The 24,097-nt window shown below is 56.6% G+C and overlaps 10 protein-coding genes across 10 annotated transcripts; 4 read left to right on the top strand and 6 right to left on the bottom strand.

Moving 5' to 3' along the window:
• Positions 1–115: 115 nt before the first annotated feature.
• On the top strand, positions 116–2,509 carry FA10DRAFT_280480 (hypothetical protein). Its single transcript, XM_025523619.1, has 5 exons — positions 116–570; positions 632–790; positions 845–892; positions 945–1,046; positions 1,106–2,509. The coding sequence occupies exons 1-5, from the start codon at positions 220–222 to the stop codon at positions 2,474–2,476; spliced, it is 2,031 nt and encodes a 676-aa protein (XP_025376677.1). The 5' UTR covers positions 116–219; the 3' UTR covers positions 2,477–2,509.
• On the bottom strand, positions 2,507–3,342 carry FA10DRAFT_146111 (hypothetical protein). Its single transcript, XM_025518071.1, has one exon. The coding sequence runs from the start codon at positions 3,255–3,257 to the stop codon at positions 2,538–2,540; it is 720 nt and encodes a 239-aa protein (XP_025376676.1). The 5' UTR covers positions 3,258–3,342; the 3' UTR covers positions 2,507–2,537.
• A 781-nt stretch (positions 3,343–4,123) lies between these two features.
• FA10DRAFT_146088 (hypothetical protein) lies at positions 4,124–5,076 on the bottom strand. Its single transcript, XM_025518070.1, has 2 exons — positions 4,725–5,076; positions 4,124–4,645 (listed from the first exon to the last, which is right to left on the bottom strand). Exons 1-2 carry the CDS (start codon positions 5,019–5,021, stop codon positions 4,274–4,276), a joined length of 669 nt encoding a protein of 222 aa, XP_025376675.1. The 5' UTR covers positions 5,022–5,076; the 3' UTR covers positions 4,124–4,273.
• A 115-nt stretch (positions 5,077–5,191) lies between these two features.
• On the top strand, positions 5,192–8,882 carry FA10DRAFT_295339 (alkaline phosphatase-like protein). The gene is made up of 5 exons (XM_025524466.1): positions 5,192–5,846; positions 5,915–6,079; positions 6,154–6,671; positions 6,733–8,254; positions 8,333–8,882. The coding sequence occupies exons 1-5, from the start codon at positions 5,207–5,209 to the stop codon at positions 8,827–8,829; spliced, it is 3,342 nt and encodes a 1,113-aa protein (XP_025376674.1). The 5' UTR covers positions 5,192–5,206; the 3' UTR covers positions 8,830–8,882.
• On the bottom strand, positions 8,753–9,924 carry FA10DRAFT_268024 (hypothetical protein). Its single transcript, XM_025522147.1, has 2 exons — positions 9,148–9,924; positions 8,753–9,081 (listed from the first exon to the last, which is right to left on the bottom strand). Exons 1-2 carry the CDS (start codon positions 9,862–9,864, stop codon positions 8,935–8,937), a joined length of 864 nt encoding a protein of 287 aa, XP_025376673.1. The 5' UTR covers positions 9,865–9,924; the 3' UTR covers positions 8,753–8,934.
• A 160-nt stretch (positions 9,925–10,084) lies between these two features.
• Positions 10,085–12,027, top strand: FA10DRAFT_302803 (ARM repeat-containing protein). Its single transcript, XM_025525171.1, has 3 exons — positions 10,085–10,553; positions 10,612–11,754; positions 11,827–12,027. Exons 1-3 carry the CDS (start codon positions 10,117–10,119, stop codon positions 11,948–11,950), a joined length of 1,704 nt encoding a protein of 567 aa, XP_025376672.1. The 5' UTR covers positions 10,085–10,116; the 3' UTR covers positions 11,951–12,027.
• Positions 12,028–12,122: 95 nt separating this feature from the next.
• Positions 12,123–15,273, top strand: FA10DRAFT_268022 (hypothetical protein). The gene is made up of 2 exons (XM_025522146.1): positions 12,123–13,415; positions 13,475–15,273. The coding sequence occupies exons 1-2, from the start codon at positions 12,272–12,274 to the stop codon at positions 15,160–15,162; spliced, it is 2,832 nt and encodes a 943-aa protein (XP_025376671.1). The 5' UTR covers positions 12,123–12,271; the 3' UTR covers positions 15,163–15,273.
• An 82-nt stretch (positions 15,274–15,355) lies between these two features.
• Positions 15,356–16,820, bottom strand: FA10DRAFT_275705 (ARM repeat-containing protein; the record flags this gene model as incomplete). Its single annotated transcript, XM_025523278.1, has 3 exons — positions 15,356–15,671; positions 15,738–15,849; positions 15,915–16,820. The coding sequence occupies 3 exons, from the start codon at positions 16,818–16,820 to the stop codon at positions 15,643–15,645; spliced, it is 1,047 nt and encodes a 348-aa protein (XP_025376670.1). The 3' UTR covers positions 15,356–15,642.
• A 3,335-nt stretch (positions 16,821–20,155) lies between these two features.
• FA10DRAFT_145899 (S-adenosyl-L-methionine-dependent methyltransferase) lies at positions 20,156–22,384 on the bottom strand. Its single transcript, XM_025518067.1, has 3 exons — positions 21,618–22,384; positions 20,364–21,525; positions 20,156–20,281 (listed from the first exon to the last, which is right to left on the bottom strand). The coding sequence occupies exons 1-3, from the start codon at positions 22,062–22,064 to the stop codon at positions 20,172–20,174; spliced, it is 1,719 nt and encodes a 572-aa protein (XP_025376669.1). The 5' UTR covers positions 22,065–22,384; the 3' UTR covers positions 20,156–20,171.
• On the bottom strand, positions 22,358–23,594 carry FA10DRAFT_145844 (isonitrile hydratase InhA). The gene has a single exon (XM_025518066.1). It carries the CDS (start codon positions 23,425–23,427, stop codon positions 22,705–22,707), a length of 723 nt encoding a protein of 240 aa, XP_025376668.1. The 5' UTR covers positions 23,428–23,594; the 3' UTR covers positions 22,358–22,704.
• Between the last annotated feature and the right edge of the window lie 503 nt (positions 23,595–24,097).

Here is a 24,097-nt window from a genome sequence, read left to right as displayed (position 1 = left end):
CCAGCACTAGCAGTCGACCCCAAGTAGTAGTGAGGTCTCGCTTCTGTTGCAGATGTGAAAAAATATAAGAACACCCTTGGACGGACTCATCGTTCTTCTTTCCATCCACTCACTCACCCATTCTGATCCTGGTGATCAGCCCCCCTTCTTATTCCCTTCATCTTCTTTGATCCTGGCGATCCTTTTCTACACCCAGCACAATTTCTTTCTACTAAAACAATGCAGCTCGTCGCTTCTTCCCTCACCGTTGCCCTGGCACTCACCTCCCTGGTCGAAGGTCGGCCTGTCGCAACGTCGTTCTATTCGGCCTCCTCGCCCGATGCCGCGCTCCAGCCTCGGCAACAATCGTCTCCTTCGCATGTATATGCTCGCCACCAGTACCAACGTGCCTTTGTACCCCTCAACGAAGAGCCCAGAAAGCAACGCGGCCTTCAGCTAAGATCGACGAGCCCACCCGTGCCTCCTCTCCCGCAACAAGCTCAACGACGGAGGGATGTCCTCACTACCTCGCACGAAGAACATCTGTACTCAAGCTCGCCAACAGCAAAAAGGAGCAGCGATCATGTTCACGTAAGTTCATTGCCCTTTTTCGTCTGAGATCTTCACTGAGTCTTTTCATGTCCCGGGGTAGATTCATGAGCATGACCACGGACACCTCCACGGCGACGATGACGGCTTCCACCGTCACTACGGCTACCTGCGCGACGATGGTCATGATCACGTTCACATTCATGACCATGAGCACCAACGTCATGACTATCACGGCAAGGACCCCCACCACCATTCCAAGGTTCGCTGGCCCTTGTCTTTAAGTTTGACCGTTGTTGACCGCCACCCACAGCAGCACTGGGCCGAGCACCATGGTCTTATCCGTCGACTCGAGTCTGACGAGGTAAGGAAGTTTGATTTGCCTAATGCAAGCTTGAGCTTATTTTATCCCACAGCCTCTTTCCTTCAAGATTGGACTAGGAGGCATCGTCACCGTGGAAGACGGGAAGCAGACGGCCCAGGAGCAACGTCGACGCAACATATCATTTTCTCGAGAGGTGAGACTCAGCCATGTCCGCTCACCAAGACCTTTACTGACTATGTCTTCTGTTTCAAGGTCGATAGCAGCAAAAGCAGGAATAAGTCAATTCCCAGCCCCGACACTAGTGTGCCATCGCAGTCCCTCGACGAGCGTGGCCTGGTGGGAGACCTGGTCAAACCACTGCTAGCGCCTCTCAATATCATCCCTGGATTCGTCACGATCTCGAACCTCCTCTTCGGCGACGACACATCAGCAGGTCTCCTCCATCAGCTGGGGGGTCTTGTACTCCATGTCCATGTCAGCCACCGCAATGCGACAAGCACCGACTCGACGAACGCGAGCAACAAGTCGTCGAACTCTTCGACAGGAGAGCGGGAATATGCGTTCAGCCTCATGGCCAGCAAGAATCAGCGAACCCAGGTCTATCTATCAACTATCAACACCAACGCGACGACCACGGAAAATCTGGACCATGGGTCTTCAAATAGGACGATGAACGCGGTACAAGTTCTCCTCCCGCTCGTCAGCGAGGAAGGCAAAGCATCGCTTCTCTGTGCTACTTATGCTAGCAAACCGCCGAGCACTCTTAATCTCGAGACATGCCGAGATGCTAACGCTACCGAGGATGGTACCACCTCGCAGAGATTCTCGTACAATGCAACCGACGGTCGCCTCGAGCCAATGTTCGCCACCAATGCAACCACACCGACGTCATCCAAGATGCACCGAGAGCACGATACTAATGCTTTAGACTCGAAGGATCAGGGAGGCATGACAGCAGTCCGACTTCAATTCGTTCCCATCGATGAGGAGGAACAGCCCGCCAGGGACAATCATGATAACGCTTCCTCCAATGACACCGCTGCTAAGAACAATACCTCGAATCACGACGAAAAGCTGGCATCTGCTGTGAACTCCGACGCTTCTACGTCGTCGAAACAGCTACCCAAGGTGCATCAAGCCCAGGACGATAAGCACACGGAGCCATCGAGTGATTATCGCACGGATCAAACCTTCGGAAAAAGCGTTTACGCTAACGCCACCAGCGACGCAAACGATTGGGACAAGGAAAGCGATGGTGCAGTCCCCGCCTCTCCTGCGAAACCAGTCAAGGACGATCAGCCCCAGCTTTACCTTATAGAGAGCGACAGGGACCAAGCACAACAAGAAGATAAGAGTGATAAGACAGGCAACGACACATCCTCGGCTCTGGCATGGAAGACCTCTGGAACGAGCCGCGTCGCTGCTACCGATGTCGCTGATGCTCCATCGACTGATTCTGCAGACGACAGTACCGCGACCAATGCCACCTCTACCGATCCAGACGTTGAGGCCGCCTTTCGTGGCGCTGAACTCAGTCGCCAGAGCACCCAAGACGCTGACGAAAGCGAGCAGATGAATGCTTCTGCAACGGAAGGCTGCCCCTGCCGTAGTGTAAAGAAGTGAAATGTGTTTCCACCATAATTAATTAATCTGAGTCAATCATTAAAGAGTTTGTTGTCTATTATCAAGCGTTTGAGAGTGTGAGGTCTTCAAATAGTGAAGGCAGGGTAGACATCGAAGTGTCCGCATCCAACTCTTCGTCATTTGTGCCGAAGATTCGGAGTCTGGATGGTTGGAGGCGAACACCGGATGGAAAGCTTGGAGTCGAGAAAACGCTGTTCTCGTCTTGTCGATTTGGATCTCCTGCTCTAAGCTTGACTAGCGGCAGCTCATCTTCCTCTCCTCTTCCTGTTCTCTCCTTTTCTTCTTCCCAATGAACTCGCTTCGCTTGGACTCCTTCGTCGCTTATTTGTGTTACGTGATGATTTTCGTGAGCTTGAGAAAGCGCCGCGTCGGCAACGGAAAGGGATGGCGAGAGTGACATCGAGAGCAATGTCGATGCGACCTTCTCGTCTCTAAATGCAAAGGTCGACGGAAAGGTGCATTGTTCGTCGATATTGTGCTGCAGTGACGGTATCGTTGCTGTGAGTCGTGCTGAAGAGATAGCGTCGGGAAAGAAGAGTCCAAGGGCAAGTGATGGTTGGCTGGACAGAGACTGTCCTCTGCCTTTCGAGATTGAGGGATGAGCGACGGATGTTGATGTTGCAGTCTTAGTCGCCCTGTCCTGTTCGATAGCGCATGATACGGCAGGCAAGTCTCTCATAGAGGGAAGAGGACCACCCAACGCGGCGGCGGCGCGAGGAGTTGGGTGGAGATTGACGTGGAAGCACTCTGAGATCGACATGCTCTTTTTGGGGTAGAGGGGGTGGAACAAGTCTGTGAAGCTCACGAGGGACAAAGCTCAGTTGTGCAGAGGCTTTATGTTTTTCCAGAGCCCTTTGCGATCGACGACCCTCACTTTGTTGTATGGTAGACGGTGTAGGGTTTGACAGAGTGGTAGGGCCCCTTCTCTGCTTAAATTGTGCAATAGAAAGATTTTCTTTTTGCTATTTGTGGCCGCTTGTCACGACGCCTAACGCCCAACAGCGCCCCTCTTTCGTCAGGCACAAGCGGAATTGAAGATGCAAATTTTCAACGAACCCTTCGTGTTCTCAAAGACTTGACAAAATCTGACAGATCATTCTGCTGGAGTAAGAAATAGGTCTACAAAGTTACTGGTGATGCGACGGTTTGTGCCAAGCATCGTGAATAATTGGCCAAAAAGGGAAGACGTACATGGCGAAAGACGTTTTTGAAGCGTATTTAAGGATACAAACCGAGGGACCACCTCGAGAGTACCGGCGCCTGTTACTGTCTCTCTTACCTGTGGCTTGTGGCTTGAACCAGAAAGATCAAGCGTCGCCCATTTAGCGGACTGGCTTATTAGCACAGCCAGAGAAGGGAGCAGAAAAGTGGTATCTCGAAGTGCACGGCCCTCTTCGTCCGGCCGTGCCCCTAACGCCCTGAGTTTCCCTCTTTTGGTATTTGCAGCCTGTCCAGACACAGTTAGGACCAGCGCCATCCGTCCATCGTCGAAATGACGTTACGCAGAGCTATGTTTGGCCCCAGTTATGTTATTCTTCGCGCACAGTTCTCCTTTTCTCTCTCTTCGCATTTGCGCGCATTCCGCAAAGAAAGGTCCTTGTCCATTCTAGACCCCTGCGGTACCGTGGACGGCTAATCTGCTTCCCGTTCTCTTCTTTTTCGATCAATCCTTCCCTCTGGCTGTGACTAATAACTCTCCCCAAGCGCTATCGCCAAGCTCTGACAACGTAATTAATTTCACGTTGAGTCTCATGCCTGGCAACATCTGCCTCTGCTTCACAGGACTTTGATGTATGTTGCTGGCACGATTCCTTCTCGGCCCGAGCCATCCTTCGCCCGAGCCTTCCACCAGTCGTCGCTGATCCTTTCAAGCAGGTCCACCGTCTCGCCCTCGCTCACAGCCAGGTCTTCCGCCTCGGTGACGGCGTAATCAAACAGCGCCTCGCCTTGCCCCAGCCCCGCTGGAACAGGAGCCGGAGCGGGCGGCGGTGGTCCTCGACGGGCCGGCGGCGGGAGCGAGGAGCGAGGTGAGCTGGATGCACCAGCGATGGCCTCGGCCGGGTTCTTGGGCGGTGGAGGCGACTTTTCGCCCTTTACGAGCGAGCCAAAAGCAGATCCTGCACTCGCCGTCGACATGCGCCCGATTGACTAGAAGCATTTCCAAGAAAGACGGTTCCCCTCAGTCTCCAGCGGAGGCAAGAACATGGAGCGAGAGAATGTAACTCACCTTACCGCTGGATAGTCCCGCTGGGATCGGTGGCGCAGCATGGAACGGTTTCCGAGCGGGAGCAGGGGACACAGAAGCAGCAGGCGCAAGCGGTGTGGCTCGCGGAGCCGTCGGAGGCGGCGCTGGCTTGGCTGCCGTTGTTGGGGGTGGGCCACGCGCGGAGGGAGGCGGAGGCGTCGCCGCGGCTGCCTCGTCTGCACCGCCAGAGATGGGGAGGAGGTGGGGCCGTGCATCAAAGTACTCGTCAAGGAGCGAAAAGAATTCCTGCCTCTCGTGCTGTGGCAGACCCTGAAACATTGTCGTCGTCTCTACCGTCGTCTCTACCGCCGACGTCGTTGTCGTTGTTGCCGCTTTGGAGCTAAGAATAAGAAACCCAGCCACACAAGGTCGCACAAGGTCGCCGCGCACGAGCCAGGCAAAAAAATAAAACGTGTGCTGCGTTTCTAGGGAAATTCAAGCTTTCTTCTCCTTTTCCAACGAACATGGCGACAGCAGCGGCGGCGGCGGCGGCGGCCGGGAAGACAGGGGCAGTCGATGCGCCAGGCCAAGTGCGTAGTCTAAAAGCCGAGGCGAAGAGGCCTTCGACGGCCGTCTTTCTCATCCTGTCCCTTGTCTTCCACCTGCTCTATACGACATCGATCTTTGACATCTACTTCACCTCGCCCGTCGTGCACCCTGCCAGGCGCTTCTCGCGAAACGACACTTACATTGGTGATTCCGCCTACTTTGCCCAGAGTGCGCCTCCGCCCGACGCCAAGCGCCTCGTGCTCATCGTCGGCGACGGGCTGCGAGCAGACACGCTCTTCAAGGAGCACTCGCCGCAGCTGTGGCCTCCATGGGCCAAGGAGCGCAAGTCTAGCGAAAGTGAAGAGGGAGAGGTAGAGGATGATGAAGAAGGGTCATTTGTTGGGTCACTGTACTACAAGAAGGATTGGTCCAAAGCGCAGCTGGGTTCAGAGCCGACGAAGACGGAGCCCTTCTATGCTGCTCCCCATCTCCGCGACATTGCCCTCGAGCGAGGCGCCTGGGGCATCAGCCACACCCGCGTGCCCACTGAGAGCAGGCCTGGCCACGTTGCCCTCATCGCAGGCATGTACGAGGATGTGAGCGCCGTCACAAAAGGTCAGTCAAGCCTATTCCAGCCTTGTCCCTTCGAACCGTATGCGATGCTGACAACGGCTTTGCAACAGGATGGAAGTTGAATCCCGTCTCGTTTGATTCCCTCTTCAACCAGTCGACCCACACCTTCTCCTTCGGCTCGCCGGATATTCTGCCCATGTTTGCCCAAGGTGCTTCTCCGAGGGACAAGGTCGATGTCAGCACGTACGATGAAAGTGCAGAGGATTTCACCGCAGGTAAGTGATCCCGCAAACATTCTCTACGGCCGAAAGAGCATGGAACTGAGCATAGAAGACGATGACGACGACAGACGCCAGCGACCTGGATCTCTGGGTGCTCGACAGGCTGACGGAGCTGCTGGACGAGGCAAGGGAGAACAAGACTTTGTCCAGCCAGCTCCGCGCGCCCGGCACAGTCTTTTTCCTCCATCTGCTCGGCCTCGACACAACAGGGCATACTTACCGTCCCCATTCGAGCGAATACGTGGGCAACCTCATGGTTGTCGACTCCATCGTTCAGCGCGTCGAGACGCTGATGACCGATTTCTTTGAGGAAGACGACGGAGAGGAGAGCAAGACGGCCTATGTCTTTACGGCCGACCATGGCATGAGCAACAAGGGAAACCACGGCGATGGCGAGCCAGATAACACCAGGACTCCTCTCGTGGCATGGGGGGCTGGCGTGCGTGGACCGGCCCTGGTCGAGGGCGACGAGCAGGCCTGGCGCGCTGAGCAGAAGGAGAAGGACGCATACTTTCGCAGCTGGGGAGAAGACCTGGACGGCATCTGGAGAGAAGACGTTCGCCAGGCTGATATCACTCCTCTGATGGTGAGTCTGCGGTCTTTGTTTTCCCACTGATACGGTCGCTCAATATGTAGCTGCTGGACAGGCTACGCTTCTCAATGTGCCCATGCCGGCCAATTCGGAGGGAATCTTGCCCCTAAATTACCTCGAAGCGTCTGACGAGGTTGGCGTCCGGGCGAGCCTGGCAAACGCGATGGAGATCCTTGAAATGTACAGGGTCAAGGACGAGTATCGCAGGAAGAGGATGCTGCGCTACGTCCCTTTTCCTGAGTTTCCCACTGCGCCGTCAGGCAAGCTACCGGGAGAGGTAGAGGTGACGCGCATCAAACACTTGATCAATCTCGACCAACTGCCGAAGGCGCTCCGCCAGATCAGGCAGCTCGTCGACGTGTCACTCCGAGGAGCGACATACCTTCAGACCTACGACTGGCTGCTCCTTGTCGCAGTCGTCAGCACTGGTTATCTTGGTTCGATGATCTACGGCATCATTTTCCTTTTGCACCGCTATGTTCTCAAGGATCAAGCCCTTGCTCAGCTCCCTGCTCGGTCCGGTCCGCTCGGCCTGGGTAACATCCTCGCTGTTCCTGTTGGCGCAACTTTCACCGCCAAGTTCGTCGCTGAGGAGGCGCCGCTGACCTATTACCTGTACGTTGCGTTTGCCATCTTCTTCTGGGCTCGCATCATCAATCAGCGCCAGGTCATAGTCATCGCTTTTCGCTCTGCCCTCGATTCGAAAGACGTCGACGACAAAGGTTCCCCTGCGGCTTCGCTCTTCATCTCGATCGCCCAGCGACTTATACTGGCGCTTGCTGCCCTCGAGCTCATGGCCTATGGCTATCTCGAGCGGCTGGCATGGTCATTTGGCTTTGCCATGCTCGCCCTCGCCTGGCCTGCTCTCTTCATGGACGCCGAGGTCAGGACGCGACACGAGGGTTTACTCCTCCTCTGGACGCTTTGTTGCATTGTGACGGGCCACTTTACCATTGGTGGCGTCGACAAGGAGGAGAGCGTGGTCCTGCTCGTCTTGTCCGGCGTAATCTTTTTCACCGCGGGCGTGACAATTGTCGCCTTCCCGTCCAACTTCTTTTCTCGCAATGGCGGCAGCGGCAACTTGTCTCGAACATTAAACGTGCTCAAAGGTCAGCTGCTTGTCCTCGTCGTATCAACCATCGTAACGGCATCGTCCTCGAGGGAGCTACAGGCGAAGCGTGGCCTTCCCCTTCTCAACCAGATCATCGCCTGGCTTATTCTCTTCGTCTGCCTCACCGTGCCCTTTGCCTATGGCTTCTCGGCTTCCTCTGCTATCAATGTTCGCAAGTCGCCCTCGCAAAGGATGGCCATCATCGTCTTTGCGTTCGCACCCGTCTTCGTCCTCCTGTCGATCCGCGATGAAGCCCTGTTCTTCGGCAGCTACGTCTTGACCCTCCTCATCTGGGCCAAGCTCGAGGCGTCCTTGTACGAAGAGAGGCTCGTCGCCAAGCGCACGGCAGAGGGGAAAGTCGATGCGCTCACCAGTCGCGTATTCGATCGGAGAAAACTGGAAAAGGAGGACGTAAGGCTGGCCTTGACCTTCCTTTTCATGCTCCACTTTGGCTTCTTTGGCACCGGTGAGCACCATCCTATGCTTTTTGCTTTCAAGATTGAGGGAAATTTATGCTGACACCTGTATGTGGTGTTGGACACAGGCAATGTCGCTTCGATCTCGAGCTTCTATCTCTCACCAGTCTACCGTCTTGTGCCCGTCTTTTCGCCCTTTCTTATGGCAGCCCTGCTCCTACTCAAGATCCTCGTTCCGTTCATCCTTCTCGGAAGCGTCATGCAGCTCCTTTGCCTATCGCCTCCGCACCCCCGTGCTTCGATGCAGGCGATCCCGGCCGTCAAGACGGGCAAGTATCTCGGCGGCCCTCCCCTGCTCGGAGACGGAGCCGTCGGGGGCTTGGGTCTGGAGGGCGACGGATTTCCGCCCGTCTTGCTTGCTTGCATCGCAGCCGATGTGCTCGCACTCAACTTTCTCTTCAGCGTCTCGACCGAAGGCAGCTGGTTGGAGATCGGAAGGACAATCACGCACTTTGTCATGGCCAACATGCTGCAGGTCTTTATGCTGGCCATTGCTGCAGGCGCCAAGCGCGTCGTCGGGGGGTCACCCTCCCACTCGACTGAGGCCGTGAGAAAAGACACATAGAGGAGGAGGAAGCTGACAATCATGGACAGTATTTCTCTTGATGGGATTGATACAATGCAAGTTGGCTATAATTTTCTTTTTTTTAGCTGCTCAATCGGAGATTTGTCATTGACTGAGGAGTGCATCGAGGCCGGGCAACGCCTTGGACGACGACAGGTGCTGCTGTACCTCTTCGCGCGTCAGCCAGGCGTAATCGACCGATGATGACTCAGAGGCTTGTCCCGCGAGGATGTGAGCCCGCATCACATAGGTCTGCCAAATGTCTCTCTTAGCATCTGTATGTAGATCTCTGAAAACGAGAGGCCAGGTAGTACTCACCTTGTCGGACCCAGCTTCGAGCAGGGGCAAGACGCCAACAGGCAGGTGGTTGATCATCCAGATGTCCATCGAGTCACCCAAAAGCTTCGTCACAGCGCCAGGTGCACGCAGATGCAACGTCTCGCTCCCTTCGCTTCGACCGCTCTTTGGTACAATTGTCGAGGGCAGCGTCCACCCTCGTCCTTGTGATCCCTGCTCCTTGACGAGAAGAAAGAGGGTCCTGTCCAGCGCTCGGTCGAGCGACTTGACATCGCCCAGCTCGTCTGCCTTTGTCTGGCGAGGTGCAGGGCTGTTCTCTTGGTTCCCTTCCTCGCTCAGCCCCTTTGCTTGCCCTGCTTCGCCCTCCGATGAGGCAGCGGCTGCAGCGGCAGCCTCCTCCGTCTTTGCCGCCCTCCGAGCAGCCTCTTCCTGGTCAAAGCGGCGCTCGGCAGCGCTCCCGCGCTTAAAGTAAAAGTCCTTGGGAAAAGGTTGGGCTAGCGCACGCTGCAGCCGAGCATTGTAGGAAAAGTAGGCCGTTTCAAACGGGTGAGGAGTGCGGAGAATCCTGGGCGGCCGAGAGAGGAGGAGCGAGGTTGTGACGTGGTCTTCGGCCGCTGCCGGAGTCTGTGCCGCCGCTGCAGCACTTCCTGGCACTGACGACGTGGCGTACCGCCGGGCGCTTCGACCGACCACGCCGGAGAGCATCTGCCGCGAGGTCGATGCGATTGGGCTGCTCATTATGCCTTTCTCACCCGGCTTTCACAGCCGTCGTTGTTGCAGATCGATCGTTCAGAAATGCGATCCTCTCGAGAAGAAAAAACCAAAAGAAGAGGCGGAGGGTTAAGCTTCAACACGTGGGAAGGATACAAGACCACGTGTGTGGCCAGACCTCCATTTCAATTCCACCACTTCGACTCCTGAGCCATAGACGAGCCAGTCAGTTCGCCCGCCCGAACAAGAGCGACTTCTCGCCCAGATCGGGGACCAACAATGGCGAGCAGCAGCAACAATGACGAGGGCAAGGCCATCAATGGCTCGGCATTGGCTCCTCCTCTCGTACCGGTCAACAATGTCTGGCTCTCTGACCTCAGCGCGAGGATCCGGTCGAGGCCGATTCCATGGGAGGGCTATGCGCGCGCCGAGCTCGTATCGCAGGATGAGCTTCGCATGATCAGGTCCGTTGACGATGCTGGCCACCAGAACGCGGCGTCTTCCAAGGCTTCAGACGAGCTGCTTGACAGCCAGGGCGACAATTACGCAATCCTTTTCGTCAGGCTCTTGGCCAAGCTGACGAGGACCGATACGCTTCAGCAGGTCCTTGTCCTCGTAAGCGATATGCTCGACGGAAGGGACGACCGGGCAACGCTCTTCTTGAATGTCAAAGGTGATAACAAGAACAATGTTTGGCCGTGGGCTCCTTTGATCAAGTGAGCAGCTTGGGAATCTGGCATCTATTTAAATGGCATTTGCTGACCCAGGAGACAGACTCTTGGACGTCAAGGATGACTTTTCGCAGCTCAAAGCAGCTCAGTTCCTGACGCTGCTCCTCGTATCCGATGCACACACTGAGCCTCCTGCCGAGGTGCTGCCCCGACTGCTTTCCTTCCTGTCGTCGCTCGTCAACAGCGGCGTGCCCCAGGCCTCTCCGGCCGCCATGGCGCCGGGCTCTGGCGTGCTTGCTCCTCCACAGGCCCAGGGCGGGTTTGCCGAGGGGAACGGCGTCGATGTGGCGATCCAGCTGCTCGAAGCCTTGTTGAGGAACAACAAATACAGGAAGCTCGTTTGGAACGATGAAATTCGAAAGATGGGCGAGACAGCAAAAGACGATGGAGAGAACGGGGGTGACGAGATGACCATCATCGTGGGGCTAAGGAGCATTCTGAGGGCTAGTGCTACCCCCACGTCGCGAGCCGCGAGCGGGACATCCACGCCCAACACAGGTGCGGCCAGCATCAGCAGCAGCAGCAGCAGCACGGCTGCCACACTCGTCGCAGGAGTGCCAACGAGGGGACCGACATCGATGGGTGGCGGTGTCGGCGTGCAGATGGTGTACCAGGTCGTCTTTTGCATCTGGCTCCTCTCATTCGACGATGCCATTGCCGCTCAGCTCAATACCAAGTTCGGCCTTGTGGCCCTATTGGCAGACGTGGCGCGCAACGCCATCAAGGAAAAAGTGGTGCGCGTCATTGCAGCTACGCTGCGCAACCTCGTCGAAAAGGCGCCCTCGTCCAACGCGCCCGCTCTGCTGGGAAGCCGAGGACTGGCCCTGATGGACTCGCTTGCCGCGAGAAAGTGGTCCGACGAGGAGATACCCGAGGACGTGGAGGCGGTGAGGGCTGTTCTGGCGGAGAAGCTCAAGGGCATGAGCACCTACGACGAATACATCTCCGAGCTGGCCTCTGGCAGGCTCAGCTGGGACAACCCAGCGCACGGCCTCGACGACTTCTGGAGAGACAATGCGACGACACTCGTCAACGACACCGAGTCGGGCGCTGACGAGGGCCAGAAGGAACAGGGCGGCTTCAAGCTCTTGGTGAAGGTGCTGACGGAGAGCGACGATGCACAAAGCCTCAGCGTAGCATGCAACGACATCACAAAAGTAGTCACATTTGCAGAAGGAGGAAAGAGGTGAGTTTTCCTTCCCCTCACTTAAACGCAATGCGTCGAGCTGTGCTGACAGACGACGACCACCCGGCTCAGACGAGTCGAAGAGGCAGGCGCAAAGGCGAGAATCATGGAACTCATGACGCACCCAAACGCAGACGTTCAGTACCGTGCCCTCGCTGCCGTCAGCCGTCTCGTATCGGGCAGCTGGAGAGGTTAATAGTTATTTGCATGTCAACCACACGTCAGAATTGCTGTCTTTGTTTCTTTCCAATGTCATGTTCCTATTGTCTATCGACCGACTTGAGTGAATTCTTGAGCCTAAATTCACGTGAAGTCTCCTCAATTTTGGCTCGCACAGGTCTTGAACGCGTCGGTCCGGTTGAGAACATCTGAGTGACACAAAGGGAAGTTCATCATAGGTCCGGCAATGGCGTCGCCGTCGTCGTCGGAACCAAGGAGGGAAGGTAATGGCGCTGGCGCTGGCGCTGACGGTGAAAGTAGCACGACAATGGCTCCTGGGATGAGCAGGTCATCCAGAATGCTTACGCTCGAGGAAGTCCGCGCTGACACGTCCATCTTTACGCCTCGGGGTGCCATCATCTTTCCTCGCTCGGACGGCTCAGCCAGCTATGGCCCTCCCAATACCGTCGTGCCACCAAACAGTGCGCGGGAAGTCAACTACTTCGCTGTCTTTAAGGAGATCAGCGACGACAAGCGGTACAGGACGTGGAGCAAGACAGTTGGCTCTGCCCTGGCTGCTCGCTTCGGGCTTCCCAAGAAACCTCCTCAGGGCGACCACTGGTACCTCGAGAGCTTTCCAAAGGACTACCACATGACAGAGCAGCGCAAAGGCCCAAAGGGAGCAGTCAGGACGGACCCATACCTCTTTGGAAGCCATGCGCACCGATTCAGATCCGGGCCCGAGTTCTTTCCCCATGCGACCTGGCTCCTCACAGACCCCCTGCTGCTCGAGTATCGATGCGAATGCAAGTACTGCGGAAAGCTCAAGAAGCAGGGCGAGGTAGACCAGAGCCATGCCATGGCAAAGGAGTTCTGGACGTCAGAACGAGCTGAGCGAAGCGAGGGCCAAAGACGAGCAGCAAGGGGAGGCGATGCAGGCTTGGGTGGCAAAAAGACGCTGTCGAGGCGCAACATGGCGACGGAAAATAGTGTCCTGATCAGGTCACAGGTAGCCGCACCGAAATTCAGAGGACTCCCAGGCATCCCCATCGACAGCGCGGAGGACAGGAATAGCGAGCTAGGTGTTATGGACTCTATCCAATTGGGCCAGTCCGAGGGACACAGGGTGGGCGAAGTGGCGTGCTGCAAGCTCGACCGGCCCATTGTCGATGAGGAAGACAGCAATAGAGTCATTAATATCTGGCCAGTCGAGATCGTGAAGCGTACCTTCCGGGTCAATGTCGCCGATGTCCCGCCCCAAGACGCAGCGCCATGGTCACAGGAGCACCACTTTGATCTCGAGGGGAGAGTGTCGCAGATCAGGTGCTACGACGTCCTCTTTCTGGGTACCGATGAGAAAGCCACCGTGGACGAAGATAGGGTGGTGCCTGGCATTGCTGCCAAAATGCCGGAGGATCTCGAAGCAGTTGAGCTGGGCGACATTGCGGACCACCCCTGGCTTCAGGACCGGTCCAAGCCGGTCCTCAATCTCATCAATCAGGGTGAGCTACTTCTGCTGCTTCTTTGGACCGATCCAGTCATTGATCATGTTTTAATCTAGAGCCAAGACCGCCCTTCAAGCAATTCGTCGTCGCTTTCGGATGGCAGTGGCATGCCCTCACTCTACTGCGCAGTCTCTACACTACGACGGACGAGTTCAGCCGAGAGTCGCTCAAAGGACCGGCGCCTCCAGTGGTTAGTGCAACAGCTGCTAACAACGATGCCAGTGCCTCTGCGACGGCAACAGCGACGTCCACGACGAACAACACTGGCGGACCAAACAGGTTTTTAGGTGGAGAGTCAGCTGAGAGTCATGCCGGCATGGTGGACGACGACGACGACTTTGGCCGCAGGAGACGCGGCCTGGGACAGACACAGAACAATGTTGAGGAAGAGAATGGAGGTTTGCTGGACAACAATCAGTACTGGCAGGGCGCCTTCTTTGGCCTCGAGAGAATCTGGGTAGGGGACCTTGTTCGCCTGCGCCTGGCCGAAGACGATGTGAAAACGATGATGGAGGCGCTTGCGAAGGGGAACGACCTCGTGCGTGCAGCAGACCGAACCAATCCGCAGCTGCGCGCTCCCTACCTGATGCGTATAAAGGCCATTTACCGCCCAGCAAACGTCACGGCCGAAGACACTGATGACAAGTGCCGGGTGGCCGGCGACGTCTACCGAGTCATTGAAAGCGAAGAACCAGCCGAAAAGCAGAGTGAAAACTCGATGGACGTCGAGCTGCCGCCCGTGAATGACGGAGAACCAGCAAGGTCGACGTTCACTGAACCCATTCGTCCCTTTCACCCTCCGACTACGGCTCCTTCTGCCTCAGCATACGCTCCTACGCGTCGACTCGAATCATCGAGGTCCCTGCCGCCTTCGCCTTATCTGCCTCCGGGCTTTGCTATCCAGCTCGTCAATCGTTCCACGGTCGACGTCGTTTGCTCCGTGCAGCAGCTTGCTGGCCGACTTTGGTGCTCTCTGGCCACGAGTGGGCCGTCGTCAGGATCGACGAGCAAATTCGCATACGATCTCAAAACTGCTCGTCAGGAGCGACTGCGGCAGCAGCAGGGCCACGAAGACACACTTGATGATGTGAGGGTCACTCTGAGCTTGGCAGGCATCGTAGCAGGCGCGGCAAAGGCGATGGAGGTGGACACCTACAAGGGCTATGCCAAGGACAGGGCCGCGGCCAGGAGACGGGCACAGATGAAAGGCCTTGGTGCCATGCTTCTCTGCTTTTCCGATGCCGAGGGTACCGAGGAGGGAGGCAAAAAGAGGACGGCTGACGATCTTGACGAAGATGAAGTCCAGTCGTCTTTGGGCACGCGTAAGCACCCGCTGACGGCGAGAGAGGTGGAAGACGAGAGGATCAGAAAGGCGTCGGAGGTCAATGCCAGCATCGCGGTCGCGAAAGCCATCGCCAGAGCAGGAGAGTACGCCAGTCAGCGATCGGACAACTCTCCGACGGCTACAGGTCAGAGAGAGAGGTCGAGCATCCCCGTGCCTATTCCAGAGGCAGATGCAGGTGCATCAGAGGAGACTACGACGACAAGACATGGTGGGGGAGGTCGCGCGCCGTCGAAGGCTTCTTCCAATCTGCCCAAGAAGTCGCCGAAGGTGGCCGATGCGCACGGCCCTCTTCCGCCAGGCTGGCAACTGAGGCGGTCGAGACAGAACCCAGAGATGGTCTACTATGCCAACCCGCAGAAGGGAAAGACGCTCTGGACGCGGCCCACCGAGGACGACTAGCAGGGAGATTGATCTAGTCTGGGGAAGATTCTAGAGGGAGGGAAGAGAGGGTGCCTAGGTAGTGTAAATTACCTGTAATTGTAACAATAAGAAATAGAATAAGTGCCATCGTCATTTTTGCAAGAACACCAAGACAACTTGTCTAGATCATTTCGTCAGATGTGGAGCGGAAGAAAGATGGCTACAGAGCTTTATGCGTCTAAGAGAAAGGGAAGAGAAAAAGTGGCGGCGAAAAGACGTAGCGTCGGAGGGAAGAGAGGTGGATTGGGAGACAGGAAGCACTGCGTAGATGAAGTGGAAAAAAGGTTGGGTAGCCCGAGTCTGGTTGGAATACGAAAAAGGTAAGGGCCCGACGGTCTGTTGGTTGCGCAATGCGTTGTTTTGTGTTGGTGTTGGTGTACTTGAAAAAGAGATACGTGGACGACGACGAAGACGATTAAAAGAAGGTTATGATGTTTGCGGATTGCAGGGTCCAGCCCCTTAGTAGCCCGTAAAAGCACGAGCTCGCTCTGTCATGGCTCACGTATGTCAGCCAAAAGGAATCTTGCCAGCGATCTGAAAGATTGCCGACTGACCACATAGTTGATGGACACGGAGGCCCGCTTTTGAACCTTTAAGAAAGACAGAGTTCTTGCGGACAGTCTTGATGATGCGGTCGCGCTGATCAGCTTGGACAGACGTAAGAAGCTGTGGCAAACGTGCAAGATTTAGTTCGGGTCAAAAGGGGAGTCATTCAAAGGTTCTTCGCTCACGGTGGTCACAATCTGTACGCCTTGAGCTGCACCGGCAATGTCAACTAGGACGGACCGACGACCAGGCTGGTCTGAGCCGGCACCGTGGCCCGTCTCTTGCTCGCAAAGGATATCAACGTAAGCACCGACGAAAGCCTTGTCGCGGCTTTTGAGGGCGCTCGTGATGGCCTTTTGGCCAAAAGGGCTCAGGGTAAGGCCGACAGCATCTTCTAAAAGGTGTTCGAATGCAACACGCCGATGCTCATCGTCACCGTGCTCGACGATGTGCTGAACGACCCAGACGCCCCATTGATTTGCTGCGCAATCCTTTAGCTTTTTGAGAATCTCGCCCATGCAGTCGCGCTTCTCGTCCGAGCTGGCGCTCTCAAAGATATTCTGACATACGATCGAACCCGTCTCTTGGCAAGCCGTCTCGGCCCACTTGCCCTTCATTGTCGTATTGACGACGGAGAAGAGGTGGCGACGGGCATCAGGAAAATCGGGGCCCCAACAAATGGAAAGAATCTTCTGCCAGACATGGATAGAGTTGCGTGAGACGAGCGTTTCTTCGATGCGGACCGCCAGAAGCTCTTCGACGACCATATTTTTGATGTTGTCTGGCTCATCGAGAATACGTTGCACGACGTGGCACCCAAATTGGCTCAGGCTGAGCTGTACAAAATGGCCGCGGAGTTTCTCGGCGAGAGTGTTGTCGACGCCAATGGCTCGCTGAACGAGAAAGTTGCCGTGTTTGTCGTCGGAGAGCTTAAATACGTGCGGCTCTAGCGCGGCGATGATGGCCGCCTTGCGAGCTGATGGGGCCGTCTTGAGCTGCTGTTGCAGCGAGATGCTGGCATCCTGGCTACGTGTACCCAACGCGCGGCTGATCAGCACATCGACGGGGACCTGTGACTCAAGATTGGCCATCCTTGGCGAGCGTTCGGTGCGCGGGCTAACACCGACTAAATCGTGATAGTGAGAATGCTGGTGGCGGTAAGGATGGACTTGGCCGTTGGGACTTAGGCCGATAGTTCCGCCCATATAGGGAGCAGGGCTTCTCGTCAGAGGCGGTGGCGCGTTGGTGGGCGTCGGAAACAGCCGTGGAGAGACTGTGTTGGCCGCGTTCCGCGGAGAGCCGTCGTGCTGGAGACCAGGTGTAGGACAGAAGTGCAGACCAGCACCCGGGATGAACGAAGGTGCCGTCTGGGCGGATGGCGGCAAGGGATACGGGTTGGACGAGGGCGTCATGGGATACTCATTCTTGTCCATCGTCGTTGATGAAGAGTCGGTGCTGTGACCTCCCGTCGAGGAAATTGGGCTCATCGTCCCTTGAACGGGCTTCGTCAGTGCTTGGCGAAAAGAAGGCACATTGTGGTACGGGTTGAGGGAGTCTGGCGTGAGTGTGGCCGTCGTCACTTCCGAGTGTGCCTCGCTGCCGAGAGCAAAGACAGGCATGGGAAACGCCTGTGCTGCATCATAGGGCGCATTGGCTTGTAGGAGCGGACTGAAACGTTCGTTTAATGCTCTGTCTGCCGTCGCTGATACAATGTTGACCGCTTTGACATTCGTCAGTTCCTCTTCCAAATCCTTGACCCTCTGACTCAGGCTGGAGCGGGCGTTTTCGCTCTGTTCGAGCTGCTTTTGTAGCTGTCACGGCATGTTCAGCCACAAGAGAAGAGCTAGCTTGACACTGAAGACAGACTTACCGAGGCGATATCTTGTTCGAGGTCTTTGCGTGACTTTGGCAACTCCTCTTCTCCCTTCAAAAGCTGCTGAAGGCGACAAAGGGCATGGCGAGGAATTCCCTCGCTCGTCTTGGACCGCGACCCTTTGTGCTGATTGACAAAGTCGGCCCAGCTCTGGACAAAGAAGCACAGTCAGCAAATCACAACCTCTCTTTTGCAAGGATGCGCGAGACTGATACTCGCCACGACATTGATCTGCTTGCCTGGGTCCTGGCTCTGTCGAGACCATTCTTCTAGATCGCTGGGGGCCTCTTCGGGGATGATGCTGCTCATGCGCGTGCGAAGAGGTTGGACCGTGGGCGGCGCACTAGTGTTACGGACCTCATCAAAGTAGCTTCCGCTGGCGATTTCGTGTAGGGACATTGGCTGAGATAGATGGAGGCCGTGACTATGCTGATGATGTTGGAGAGGCTGCTGAGGGCTTGTGCTACCAAGCGAGTTGTTGAAGCTGAGGAGATCGGGGTGGTGATCAAAGTAGCCTGTTCGATCGGTGTTCGCGCTGGGTGCCAATGACGCCCTCACAAGGTGGCTGGGCGAAGAGCGTGAGGTGGCAAAGCTTGCAGTCGAAGGTGGCACCGTGCTCAAGGGCCGACTGCCCGTGACGGCGGTGTTGTGAAAGATCTCGGTTCCCGATAGAGTCATGCTGCTTTTGAGATCTTGTTGTTGCTGCTGCTGCTGCTGCTGCTGCTGCTGGATTGAATGAAAATCGAAGCCTTTGGCCCCTTCTTCCTTGTCGATGGAAGTGTCAAAGCTCAATGACGTCTCATTGCTAGCAAAGGAGTCGTTCCAATTCGTGGTGCCAGAGACGGATCTTGTGGCTGTTGAATTAGAGGCGGAGTTTGTGAAGCTGGCATCGTAGCCATTACCTCCCTCGACACAAGGCATTTGACAAGGTTGGTGACTCGCCTCTCTGCTGCGTCCAATTCCTGCCGAAGAAGGCCAGCGATGTTGGTCAAGATGAGCGTGAGCATCGAGTGCAAGGGATCCTGATATGGCTGTTGTGACGAGGTCGTGCTCGGCGCCGATGGGGTCGCTCCTGTTGAGGTGGCCATAACCGGGCCGGACAACCTCGTCATCGTCGTTGGACAAGCGTTCCGTTGGTGTACGGTGGTGTCCGCGATGCTGTACCTGCTGCTGCTGATGGGGCGACGAGGATCCGTAGTGGCTCATCGTCGAAAGGTGGCTATCCTGTCTTGCACGTCGGCCTTCGCCTTCGTCCAGATTGCCAAAGTGGAAGCGGCGAAACTCTTCGGCCAGTCCCAAAGGGGGAGGCGTGATGTTGCGGTCATTTTCGACGCCCTTTCTGCCATTGCCCTCGGGGCCGTTTCGTCCTCCCTCTCCTCTTTCCGTCTCTTGCACAGGGATGCTTGGTCGCCGTTCGCCCAGGTGCGGTGGCGAGTCTCTCATCCTGTCTCTCAAAACCTAGACTCAAGCTGGGCTGTATATCGACCCTTTCCTAGTCAGCTTGACGCTATCTTAGATTAGTGCTGCAGGAAAAGATGAAGACGTACCACTAGACAGCTCCAGAGATCCTAGCACGAGCACGAAAGGGGAGCCGGAAGCAGTCGCCGTGTAGTCTAAGCGGAGAAAGGAGACAAAGGGAAAGAGGAAAGGAGGAAGGTAGAGAAAAGGAGGCGAAAGGGGAGGCGACGGTGATCGAGGGCGACGGGATGGATGACGAGCGAATAACGGGGGAGATTTCGCGGACAGAGTGACCCAACAGAGGGCGAAAGATACGGGAGGGGGGCGAGAGCGGAGAGGGGAGAAGGGGAAGAGGAGAATCGGGGTGAAGACTGGCAGGAAAGAGGATGCGCACGAGAAAGGAGCTTTTATAGCTACTCTGCAGGCCTCATTGTGCAGGCCAGTCCGTGCATATCAACAGTCATGCCAGGTCATCACCCAAAGCCGGTTGCTTCTACCTTCCAGCTACACAACTACTACACTAGTACTAATCACTACACTACAAGCTGCGTACTATCAGCTACGATTCCACTACAAGTAGCTCACACAAGCCAGGTCACGTCATTAGAGGCACAGCACCTGCACGCGCGTGTGCCCATCACGCCCCCTGTGTCAGTAGTAGTGGCGCGTCTCTCCGCTGGCTGTGATGAATGGAGCGGGGGAAAGGAGGAAAGAATAAAGAAAAAAAGAAATAAAAACAAGGGACTGAAACGAGGAGCAGGATCGTGCTACTCGAAAGCCGTACCAACACTGCCAGAGGAGTAGCAGAAATACCATCGTACCCTATAATGGGGACCACCGCTCATCAATGCACAATCTCCCGGCGTCGTCTCCGTCTTCGGCCGCGCGCGCACGGTCGACAGCGCCTCAGAGCAGTGCTAAGAAAAAAAGGGCTGCAACGCGAGGCAGGTTTTTTTGAATATCTGGGTGGGGGAAGGGGGATATATTCACATCTGCAGAGACCGCACGAGAATCGATGGATTACAACAGAAGAGGTCATAGGAAGACTGTCCAGTGACGAGAGAGCGGGAGCCCATTAGAGGAGAGGGAAGGTGGTAAGAGAGTGGGGTCATCATGAGCCGCAGCAGACGGGCAGCGACTTATTCGATGTCCTGGTAAACGACATGATGTGGTCGCCAATGACCCTTTCGGTGAAGCCCACCTCACAGTAGACAAAGTAATCTGTCGTGCGTGAGCACGAAGACAGGCCGCAGGGTTCAGCAATTGGCACTGAGCTGACGAATACAGGATAGTCTATACTCACAGATCCATTTCCTTCGAAATACTTCGCACTCGCGATCTTGCTCGTCTGCTTTCAATCGGCGAATCTCGGCGTGGTCGCGCAGTAGAGCCGGCTTGATGATGGTGTCAAAGCTGGCTTCGAAGCGCCGTCGCCATTCCCGCAGTGTCCTTGCATAGTGTGGGCCAATGGAGTGGACAGTGTCGAGGACGAGGCCGCGCTTGGCGCCCCTCTCGACGGCCTGGATGAGCGACGTGACGCTGGGCAGGACTCCTCCGGGAAAAATCCAGCGCTTGATGAAGTCAACGGTGTCAATGTACGTCTGGAAGCGTTCCTCGGGCATGGTGATGCACTGAAAGACTAGCACGCCGCCGTCCTTGTTGAGGACCCGGTCGATGGAGCCAAAGTAAGTCGAGAGGAATTCGATGCCGACGGCCTCGAGCATCTCAATCGAAATCACCCGGTCGAAGCGGTCGGTCCACGAGGCGGGCATGTCGCGGTAGTCCATGAGGTGGACCTTGATCCTGTCGCTGAGCCCGGCCGCCGCGATGCGCGTCTCGGCCAGCGCCTTTTGCTCGACAGAGAGCGTCAGCGAGTCGACACGGCAGCCCGACGAGCGCACAGCCTCAATGGCGAGGGAGCCCCAGCCAGTGCCAATCTCGAGGACACGGTGCCCGCTCTGCAGGTTGGCACGCTCAATGTGGGTGCGCAGCTTGCGTGTCTGCGCCTCCTCCAGCTCGTCCTGCACCGGCATCGTCGGGCTGTGCATGCCCCTGCTCGATTCCGGCGTGAGAAGACCATTGACGTTGATCGGCCCATTGGAGCCGGCGTCGTGCTGAGCGGAGCGGAAGCCTGCGGTGCGATATGCCATGCCAGGCGCCACACCCCGCCCGCCTGCGCCGCTCTCCTCGGCCTTGGCTGCCGCACTGGCCGCCGCTGCTAGCAAGGGCCCCTCCTGCACGTCTGCATCGAGCGTGGGGAAGATGGCACAGCTGTACGTCATGTCGGCGCTCAGAAAGGCCTCGTACATGGTGTTGGAGATGTCGTAGTGGGCACCAATGTTGCGCAGGCTGCCCCGCTTGGTGTTGGCGTAACGTCGGTTGAGGAGTGCCTGGATCGTCGACGTCACCTTGGCGAGCGGGCCGACGGACATGTTGGAGAGCACGTCGCGATTGTCGATGAAGAGCTGCGAGATGGACTCAACAGACGTCAGAAAAGTGCAGCGCAAGAGAGAGACGAGACAAGACAAGGCAAACGAGCGTCTTCTTCCACACGCACCTTGAAGCAAGCACCCAGGTCCGGCGTCGAAACTTCGCCGCTCATGTATGCCTCCGCAAAGCCGAGATCGTTGCCGAGCACGAGCCTGATCCAAAACGCATCGCTCTCAACATCGAGACGGGCATGAGGAGACTTGTCGTACGAAGAGGCTGGCGCTTCTTCGCAGACCTGTCCCTCCTGTTCTTGCTTTTCCTGGCGCAAGCGCCAGGCTCGCTTGGAAACGGGCGCGCCATAAACAATCGGCGAGTCCGGCTTGTTCTTTTCGTGAATTTCGATGAGTCCCGATGCCTGGCCCGAGTCGAGTCTGGAAAAGAGCGAGAGGCAAGCCTGCCGTGCGAAGTAGACGGCGGTCGAGTACGCTGGACTACTGATTGCCGACAGCAGCGACGTTGACGCGACTGTGACCGCGCCATCCGTGGAGGTCGACGCAGTGGCCATCTTCTGCATATATACACCCTTGAATCTGGGTATACTGACACCGAGCGAGTCTAAGGGAACGAACGAACGGGGCTCCTGACGACGAACGACGACGAGCTACGGAAAGAGGGGGAAAGGGAGCATCGAAGAGGTTCTATTTTATTGCTTCTGAACTTGACTGAGGCCAAGGCAACTCAGTATACGGAATCTAGTCGGAAGATTCGCGCGCGCGCGGTCGATATCATGTCAGCGCTGCAGCCGCCTGCTTAGACCGCGCTTCCCCGAGCTCCACCTGGCCTCTTTCTCGACTCAGCCTTCGGATTCAAAGCGGGAGCCTGCGCCCGCTCCCTCAGTCTCACTAACGTCTGCCGTTGCAGCTACCACTGCCCCACTTTTCTTTTCTCAACGCTCGTCAGACCCACTCGCGACCACTAGTCTGACAGATCGAGGCAGAAGTAAGCTGCAAGTCAAAGGCGACGAGGTGGCCTGATCTGACCACCAAAGCGACCTTAGTCGAATTGAGCTAGAGAGGGTCCCAACTGCCAAAGGCCGAAGTTTTATTTTTTTCTATCCATGTCCCGAGTCCCGCTTGATGCGTCCACGCTCCCTTGAGCGTTACGATTGAAAGAGGAGGAGAGAGAGAGGGTAAAGAGCAACAAGGAGGGTGGTATCATGTCTTCTCGAAGCGCCTGCGGGCAATATCTCTGGCTGTGTGCATCCTCTGCTCCATCACAACTTTGGTTGCTGCCTCGGCCTTATCCACAATGTCCTTGGGCGCGCTCAGGGGCGAGCCAGCGTCAAACGGAGGCTTGGGGTCGTACTCCATCAGCAGCTGGACCGTCTGTGCCGCCTCCTGGCCTTTGATGTGGGCTAGCATGGTGAGCCCAAGGTCGATGCCGGCGGTGACGCCTCCGCCCGAGAAGCGGTTGCGATCCATGACGACGCGCTGGCCCCTGATGCACTCAATCTTGCCCGCACCGAGGGTCTCGAGCAAGTCGTAGTACTTCCAATGCGTCGTTGCCTTGTATCCGTCAAGCAGGCCCGCAGCGGCGAGAATGAGGGACCCGGTGCAGACCGAAGTGACGTACTTGACCCGGGGGCCGACAGCGCGGAGAAAGGCAATCAGCTCCTGGTCCTGCATGGCCGCAAATGTGCCCTGTCCGCCGGGCACCATGACAATATCGAGGCCGCCCTCGGGAAGGCCCTGCGCGTAGCTCCGTGTCGCAACGAGTGAAATGCCCGAATCGCTTCGGACAGGGCCGACGACGTTGCTGATGAGGTGCGTCTCCCCGTGGAACGCAAACGTCTGATGCGGGCCAATGAGGTCCTGGATCGTGTTGTCGGGGAAGAGGACGATGCCGAGCTGTATCTTTTTCCCAGCTGAGTCCGTCATTGTCTATTGTGCACTGTCGAGCGAAGGCGGTCAAAGCAATGTGTTAAGCAGCAGCAGCAACAACAAGAGTTGCTGACGTGGGGGCTGAAGTGAGGGAGCAAAGATGACTCTTTCGTGACTTTATGCATTGACCGGGAATTCCGGGGTCGGTCAAAGACGGAAAGAGAAGGGCGCGAATGGCCAGCTACCCTGCCTTCGAGTTAGCGCACCACGAAGCTGCTTCCTCCAGGGCCTCAATGAGCTGGAAAGAAAAGCATCTGCGCCACCGGTGGCTTCTCATCTGCCGGTAGGAAGCCACAGGCCAACTGGCTGGAGTGATACGACGCCTTCGGGATGAGTAGTGGCCGAGGGGGCTTGGCGAGTAAAGATGCACGGCGCAACGAGCCGGTCACATACAACCTCCTGTCGCTCAACTTCCTGCAGACAAAAAACCTGTGCTCGGCGCTGCCTCTGTCTCTCTCGGACCTCCTGGCCCAAAAGTTGAGTATTCATCGGGGCTTGCATCCACCCAACAAAGGCTGAGAGTGGCCCTATAAAGGCATTGGTCATGGAAAAGGAGCTTCCCTCCTCTCCAACATCGGCCCCATTTCCGTCTTGTCCCATCCAGAAGAAGACCCAAGCCGTCTCCAGCAACTCTCAGGCATCTAATACGCTCTGGTTCCTGCGCCGA

This window comes from Acaromyces ingoldii (assembly GCF_003144295.1).
Source record: "Acaromyces ingoldii strain MCA 4198 unplaced genomic scaffold FA10scaffold_4, whole genome shotgun sequence".
Lineage (NCBI taxonomy): Eukaryota > Fungi > Basidiomycota > Exobasidiomycetes > Exobasidiales > Cryptobasidiaceae > Acaromyces > Acaromyces ingoldii.
This window is presented reverse-complemented; position numbering and strand designations above follow the sequence as displayed.

Excerpts from the sequence above, each read along its gene's own strand:
- FA10DRAFT_295339 (XM_025524466.1), top strand. The coding sequence starts at position 5,207 with ATGGCGACAGCAGCGGCGGCGGCGGCGGCGGCCGGGAAGACAGGGGCA. Across the intron at positions 6,672-6,732 it reads CTGATATCACTCCTCTGATG|GCTACGCTTCTCAATGTGCC; the intron begins GTGAGTCTGCGG and ends GCTGCTGGACAG. Across the intron at positions 8,255-8,332 it reads CTTTGGCTTCTTTGGCACCG|GCAATGTCGCTTCGATCTCG; the intron begins GTGAGCACCATC and ends TGTTGGACACAG.
- FA10DRAFT_280480 (XM_025523619.1), top strand. The coding sequence starts at position 220 with ATGCAGCTCGTCGCTTCTTCCCTCACCGTTGCCCTGGCACTCACCTCC. Across the intron at positions 791-844 it reads ACCCCCACCACCATTCCAAG|CACTGGGCCGAGCACCATGG; the intron begins GTTCGCTGGCCC and ends CACCCACAGCAG. Across the intron at positions 893-944 it reads GTCGACTCGAGTCTGACGAG|CCTCTTTCCTTCAAGATTGG; the intron begins GTAAGGAAGTTT and ends TTTATCCCACAG.
- FA10DRAFT_146111 (XM_025518071.1), bottom strand. The coding sequence starts at position 3,257 with ATGTCGATCTCAGAGTGCTTCCACGTCAATCTCCACCCAACTCCTCGC.
- FA10DRAFT_268024 (XM_025522147.1), bottom strand. The coding sequence starts at position 9,864 with ATGAGCAGCCCAATCGCATCGACCTCGCGGCAGATGCTCTCCGGCGTG. Across the intron at positions 9,082-9,147 it reads TCGAAGCTGGGTCCGACAAG|ACCTATGTGATGCGGGCTCA; the intron begins GTGAGTACTACC and ends GACATTTGGCAG.
- FA10DRAFT_146088 (XM_025518070.1), bottom strand. The coding sequence starts at position 5,021 with ATGTTTCAGGGTCTGCCACAGCACGAGAGGCAGGAATTCTTTTCGCTC. Across the intron at positions 4,646-4,724 it reads CGGGACTATCCAGCGGTAAG|TCAATCGGGCGCATGTCGAC; the intron begins GTGAGTTACATT and ends AAATGCTTCTAG.
- FA10DRAFT_302803 (XM_025525171.1), top strand. The coding sequence starts at position 10,117 with ATGGCGAGCAGCAGCAACAATGACGAGGGCAAGGCCATCAATGGCTCG. Across the intron at positions 10,554-10,611 it reads CCGTGGGCTCCTTTGATCAA|ACTCTTGGACGTCAAGGATG; the intron begins GTGAGCAGCTTG and ends CCCAGGAGACAG. Across the intron at positions 11,755-11,826 it reads TTTGCAGAAGGAGGAAAGAG|ACGAGTCGAAGAGGCAGGCG; the intron begins GTGAGTTTTCCT and ends CACCCGGCTCAG.
- FA10DRAFT_268022 (XM_025522146.1), top strand. The coding sequence starts at position 12,272 with ATGCTTACGCTCGAGGAAGTCCGCGCTGACACGTCCATCTTTACGCCT. Across the intron at positions 13,416-13,474 it reads CCTCAATCTCATCAATCAGG|AGCCAAGACCGCCCTTCAAG; the intron begins GTGAGCTACTTC and ends GTTTTAATCTAG.
- FA10DRAFT_145844 (XM_025518066.1), bottom strand. The coding sequence starts at position 23,427 with ATGACGGACTCAGCTGGGAAAAAGATACAGCTCGGCATCGTCCTCTTC.
- FA10DRAFT_145899 (XM_025518067.1), bottom strand. The coding sequence starts at position 22,064 with ATGCAGAAGATGGCCACTGCGTCGACCTCCACGGATGGCGCGGTCACA. Across the intron at positions 21,526-21,617 it reads ACCTGGGTGCTTGCTTCAAG|CTCTTCATCGACAATCGCGA; the intron begins GTGCGTGTGGAA and ends TCCATCTCGCAG. Across the intron at positions 20,282-20,363 it reads ATTTCGAAGGAAATGGATCT|ATTACTTTGTCTACTGTGAG; the intron begins GTGAGTATAGAC and ends CACGCACGACAG.